This window comes from Grus americana, chromosome 19, assembly GCF_028858705.1.
Source record: "Grus americana isolate bGruAme1 chromosome 19, bGruAme1.mat, whole genome shotgun sequence".
Taxonomy (NCBI): domain Eukaryota; kingdom Metazoa; phylum Chordata; class Aves; order Gruiformes; family Gruidae; genus Grus; species Grus americana.
This window is the reverse complement of record NC_072870.1, coordinates 6,334,348-6,340,162: the sequence shown is the minus strand read 5'-3', so window position 1 is coordinate 6,340,162 and position 5,815 is coordinate 6,334,348. Positions and strand designations below refer to the sequence as shown.

At 40.4% G+C, this 5,815-nt stretch overlaps 1 protein-coding gene across 6 annotated transcripts; it reads left to right on the top strand.

The window, feature by feature from the left end:
• The first annotated feature begins 123 nt into the window (after nt 1-123).
• MRPS17 (mitochondrial ribosomal protein S17) lies at nt 124-5,564 on the top strand. 6 transcript variants are annotated; one of them, XM_054847487.1, is made up of 4 exons: nt 130-212; nt 926-968; nt 1,597-1,743; nt 3,043-5,564. In XM_054847487.1, exons 3-4 carry the CDS (start codon nt 1,621-1,623, stop codon nt 3,331-3,333), a joined length of 414 nt encoding a protein of 137 aa, XP_054703462.1. In that variant the 5' UTR covers nt 130-212; nt 926-968; nt 1,597-1,620; the 3' UTR covers nt 3,334-5,564. The 6 variants fall into 6 exon arrangements, with proteins under 6 accessions (XP_054703463.1, XP_054703464.1, XP_054703466.1 ...); XM_054847490.1 differs by having other exon boundaries at nt 137-187; XM_054847488.1 differs by having other exon boundaries at nt 124-968.
• Nucleotides 5,565-5,815: the final 251 nt, after the last annotated feature.

Sequence of the window (5,815 nt, the reverse complement as noted above, 5' to 3'; positions counted from 1 at the left end):
GACCATGCCTCCCCCCGCCTAGTAGGGCTCCCCCCGCCTGTCCGCGCCTTTGAAACCTCCCCAGGAGGCTCCCCCCTCCCCGCCGCTGGCCCCGCCCCGCTGCCGCGAGGCTCTTCCGGCTTCGGCTCCGCCCGTTCCGTCTCGGTTTCTTTAAGGCCCCTGAGGCGCGGTGGCGGCGGCGTTGGTGGTGAAGGGGGCTGGGGGGCGTCTGGGTATGGGCGTGCTCGGGCATGGGGTGCTCTCTGGGTTTGAGCTGTCCTCTGGGAGGTGGCTGTGGCGCTCAGCTTAGGGCCCAATGTTTGTGGGATAGGGCTTCCCCCTCAGCTGTGCTGGTAGGGAGGTTGCTGAGGCTGGGCCTGGTGCGGAGGGCCGTGGAGACCCGGGGGGTTGGGGGGGCGGGGGGCAGGCTCCCAATCTGTTTGAACTTCCTTCTTTATCCTCTTCTTTCGTGTGAGATGTGCCTAGCCTAGCTGTCTGGCTCCTCTCTTCCTGGTAGCTCCCTTGTGCTTTGTAGGTGTTACTTATTTTGTACACGTTTGCATCTCCCTGGCTGGTCGCTGTGGTTGGTGGTGGTTATTCCTGCTTTGCAGAAGGAGGGCCACTCCTGCTGACTCCCTCCTCCAGCCCTGTGGGTCATACAGCTGAATCAGGGATGGTAAAAGTAGCCCTGAGCGGTGCTGCTTGAAGCGTTTCATCCTATGGATGTGTCTCTGTATCCCTAAACTTTTGATTTGATGTGTTGTGACATAAAAGCAAGTGTTATTTAGTCTTACAAAATGGATAGATGGAGGATTCAACAGGTGTCAGTTGTGCTTAATAGTATGTGGGTGGGTGGGAGAGAAAAAGGTCAGTAGTCTTAATCAGTCTTAATATTGGTTCAAGTCTTCTAATGTTTAGTTATCTATTTTGCCTGTGATTCTTGCAGGAGTGGTATAGAAAGGTCTCCCTAATCAAACAAAACAAATAAGGTAATATAGTGTAATTACTTACAGGAGAGAACTAACTCCAAAGTGATTATACTTACTGTAGCTCAGATGACTCTCTGATAGGTCATTTATGCTTTGAGAAGCTTATTAACTTTCTGAGGTTTTATCCGCTCAGCTAATAGATATACACAGAAGCAAATGACTTTCTGAATAAAAGTTATAGCCTGCTCCCTGTTTGGGTTAATTCTGGTCATACACAGACCTGATTAACAGGTGTCCAGCAAAAACAGCTGCTGGAGTATAAGTTAAATTCATAACTGCCACAGCTATATGTGTCTGTATTGTGTATGTGACAATTGATATGATTCAAAGGAATTTTGTGGACTTTGTGGGGTAAGGTCTCATCCTCACACTATTATGTCCATTTTTACTGACATCCTGAAGTAACTTCCCCTAGTAATGGGGACATTTTTGCATCTCTTCTTATATTGTAAAACAAGGCTGAGGTACTGCAATATATGGATTCTTGAACTGCTTGTATCTACCCTGTTTTTCCAATAAAATGACCTAATTAAGCTGTTAGTCTGAAATGGAAATCATAATTTTGATATTGATCAGAAACTGGTTATGGTTTTTTGTTAAAATAACATGTCTGCTTGCTTGTTGCCAGGCACTGGATGACCATAACTAAACAATGTCTGTACCACGTGGAGCTGTTCATGCAAAATGGATAGTAGGGAAAGTAATAGGAACCAAAATGCAGAAAACTGCTAAAGTGAGAGTGACGAGGCTTGTGCTAGATCCATACTTACTAAAGGTAAAAGCTGGTTAACAACTTGTCTTGCATGGTAACTTTTGTACTGTGTGGAGGAATGTTTTATTGATTTGACTCTTAGAATTTTTGATAGCTCTTTACAATGCAAACTCCTTAAGGAATTTACATGGTAATCTGGCTGTGGGGGTGACTGCAAAGAATGAAAAGCAGTGTTTGTGAGGACACTTCCTTACAAATTACCTGCTAAATTTAGTTCTTTGAAGTGCTTTGTTAATGACCTTCATTTGATCTCAGTTGAGAAGGTAAGTTTTTGTTGTTTCACACTTAAATTTAATTTTTCATATTGCTTTGGAGTATGCTTTGTTTTGGAAACTTGACATACTGGTCACTTTTACAATAAATTTTGTATCACTTTTTCTGTGTGCATAATTGTAGCATACTTGGTATTTGAATTGGTACTGTGGCGGGCTATACAAGCTTTGCATTTATCACTTCTTGTCAATGCATTTCAAACAGGGAGGTTAAAATTAGTATTTTCTCCATTTTTAGATAGGGAAACTGTGGTACATGTAGGTGGAATATCTTGCTTTTGGTGACCAGAAGGTTAAGGAATAGATCATGGGTCTTGTGGATCCCAGTCTGCTGTTTTATAGAGTAGAACCACCTGTTAATTTCTTTAAAAAAAATTTTGAACTCTGCTGTTCCAATAAGAATAAATACTGAAATTTTATCTGAAAGAAGATGAATTGAGCAAGAAAGCTCTCAAATGACAAACTTCAGAATACTTATTTCAGGGCTGATGAACCTTAGACATATTAGAATGAATAAGAATTACTATCAGTTCTTGAAGCGTGGACTGTGCAGGAAAGTCATTCAGCTTGGAAGAGCCAAGGCAGCTGTCTTGCTGAAGCAGTGTTGATATGAGGCATCCAAAGGAGAGGAAGGGCTAACACAACAGAACTAGAGACCAGAGAGGCCACTGAAAAGTGTTGATGCCGGGACAGGGAATCTGTGTGAAGTGAAGAGCTTGTTATTTTTACCTGTATCCACATGTTCACTATGAACAACTTTTTGTACTTGGCTTTTTCTTCCAAATCTCTTTTTCTACAGGCACGGTTGGAGCCTCTCCTCACCAGAAAGATAGTCAGAGGAGAATAGTGCTGTGTTTTCTTTGGAAAAACAGACTGTATAGTTGCATTTCTTTTCATGATCCAAACTGAATCTCATTAAAAAATACATAAGACCATACTCCTTAGTGAAACTTAGTTTGTTTTAACTATGTATTTGTTGATGGCTTCATTTTGAAATCTAATGTCAAGTTTTCCTTTTTTCCTTCTACAGTTCTTTAACAAACGAAAAACCTATTTTGCCCATGATCCGTTGCAGCAGTGTGTTGTTGGAGACATTGTTCTTCTGAAAGCTTTGCCTGAGCGAAGGAGCAAACATGTGAAACATGAACTTGCTGAAATTGTTTTCAAGGTTGGAAATGTCATAGATCCAATAACAGGAAGGCCCTGCGCGGGAACCAGATTCCTTGAAAATCTGTCGGACTCGGAAAATCTGACAGAGGCAGATGCTACCTACCTAAGTGAAAAACTTCAGGAACTTAAAGTTTGTTCAACAGACAAATAGAGAAAATATTTAAGCAGAGGGTTTTTCAGCTTGTCTCTGTCAGGGATGTTTGGGGCCCTGCTGTTGTATGTTAAATGTTTCAGTGAAATCTGTTGTCAAAATAAATAGTAAACATAGTTGCTTATAAGAACAGATGTTACAGATGGATAGCACCTCAAATCTTTAAATGAAAATACAGAGAAAATTAGTTTAGTGTTAACACTTCATTTTGTTGCATGTAGTTTTGCCCCAAGCTTTGACAGTTTCAAAAGCCAGCTGCTCACTTGGGATAACTTCGGTATTGAGAAAGACAAGAATATAACTGTATAATGCTTAGGCTTGGTGGGAGGGTCATTATATTATTTGATTGTTCTGTATTTCAGACAGTCTTTTGTGGTTTGTAGTATTACTTCAGATAATGCTATTAAACCTTTTGAAAGGAAGTGTGTAGCATTTTAAAACCATCTACCTGCATGTGTCCTTATTTCCTCTTACAGTTGCTCATACCACATTGCATTATCTTCTAACTTCCAAAATCTCTAACAAAAACAAAGCCACTTGCCTTTATAATGGGAGTAAGGTGAGAATAAAAAAATCTGGGTAGCTTAGCATGGTTGTCTTTAACCTGTCCAAAGGAAGTATTTAGTTCTCAGAGATGGATCTCTTTGAACTGCTAGCAGGAAATAAAACCTGATGAGAATAGAGCCAAAAAAATTAGAAGTAAAGATGGTTAGATTTGGTCTCATCAGAAAAGCTAATTAAAACAGCACATTTTGGAGGAAGTACAGGTACTGATTTGCTGCATGCTTTTGTATGAAACTAGAAGGCTATAGCAGTTAATGATTAAAGATTGCTTTATCCTGCTACAGCTCTGGGGATCTCCTGTCCTGTCCTCCAGGACATAAAGCAAACTAAGAGTGTGCAGCTGTTACAGCAGCCTCATGTTGCTGACTTGTCATTCAGATCTAAAGGGGCATCTGCCTCAAAATCCAGCATCTGTGGGGACAGCATTCCATGTCTCTGTATGGAGGGGGGAGTGGTGCATTAAAGCTGTGAGACCCAGTTTGAAGTGTCTACCTATGGCATGGTCTTTAAAATGAGAAGCTAAACAAGGTGTATCTGACCTAAAATACCTTACTTCAAGAAACTGAGCCAGCTTACACTAGTAAACTATCAATTGTATTCTCTTCCATTGTCACTGGTGTGAATCATTTGCCCTTTAACTTTCTTCACCTGTAAGAAATCAATTTCAGCTCCTTGCAAATGGCTGATGAAGTCAAATTGAGCTCAGCAAATTATTTGGGCCAGAAAGAATGAAAAACTTAAGGTTTCTTCAGTGCTTCAAACCAAAAAATACTGCTCTTTGAATGCTAGTCCTGGAGTACTGTCCTGCAGGTCAGATCAGTAAGCTGGGATGTCAAGACACCTTGATTCAAATGTCTCTCTAAATCAGTAATGTGGACATGGTCTCTGGCTTTGAGGAAGTGTCTTAAATGTATGGTTGTAGGTTATACTTGTTGATGTTTGAAGTGGTTTAGGTTTATGTAAATTACTTAGTAACTATAGCTGGCTGATTAAGGCCCTGATCAAAGTGGAAGGAAACCTGGGCTCTGACTCCTGCTCGAATGCATGTAAAATGTGAAACTTCATCCCTAGCAGGGATTGAAAGAAATCAGATGCAGGCTAGAACATAGCCTTGGGCTGTAGGAAATAAACTTTTAAGTTGTATCCAAGCAGGCAGCAAAGGAATTTGACCCTCAGTACTTGGGATATGAGTGTTTGAATAACTAGATGTATCATGTTTATAAGAAATAGAAGTTTCCTGTTTGGTTAATGAGTTGCATCTACATGTGATTAGGGAAGTAAGTATTTCCCTGTATTTCCTGTGATTTTTCTTGAGTAGCTGTGAAAATGTCATATTTTTTTCTAAGACTGATTCATCACAGAAGGTCGTCAGCTTTCTTCAGTTTACAGGTAGGCTCTCAGAGGGTTGCTCAAGAACTCAAGATGCTGTCAGATCAAAATGTGATTAAATGTACATAGTCTGAAATGTAACTCGTTTTTAAAAGAATGATGGCAATTGTAGCTTTAACTGGTTTTTAAAGAGGCTCCACAAACATTGTACTTATGTTAAAGCACATTGGGTGTGCTAGCCGCTGGCTTGCTCTCACAGAGCACTGATGTGAAGTCATGAAATGGCAATGGAACCTCCAGAGCGGAATGACATAAACTTTGTATGTGCTATGTAGAAAGACAAGGTTTGCTCATTAGCTTGTTTTCTATGTTTATTGGCTAGTTGTTTTTACAACTGTCCTTATAACTATTTTCCTAATTATAAGTTTATTCTTAAAGTTATTTAAAGATTGGATGGGATGCTAGTGCACACCACTGGTCTAGCCAAGCTAACTACTACTGTAGCTGGGACAGCTACATTTCAGCTACGTATGGGTGAAAAACTTGTTTCTTATTCCCCAAATAAGTTTTTGCATATGATTAAAAAAAA

Coding starts and splice junctions, on each gene's coding strand:
- MRPS17 (XM_054847488.1), top strand. CDS start 1,621: ATGTCTGTACCACGTGGAGCTGTTCATGCAAAATGGATAGTAGGGAAA. Junction 1,744..3,042: donor TAGATCCATACTTACTAAAG/GTAAAAGCTGGT, acceptor TTCCTTCTACAG/TTCTTTAACAAACGAAAAAC.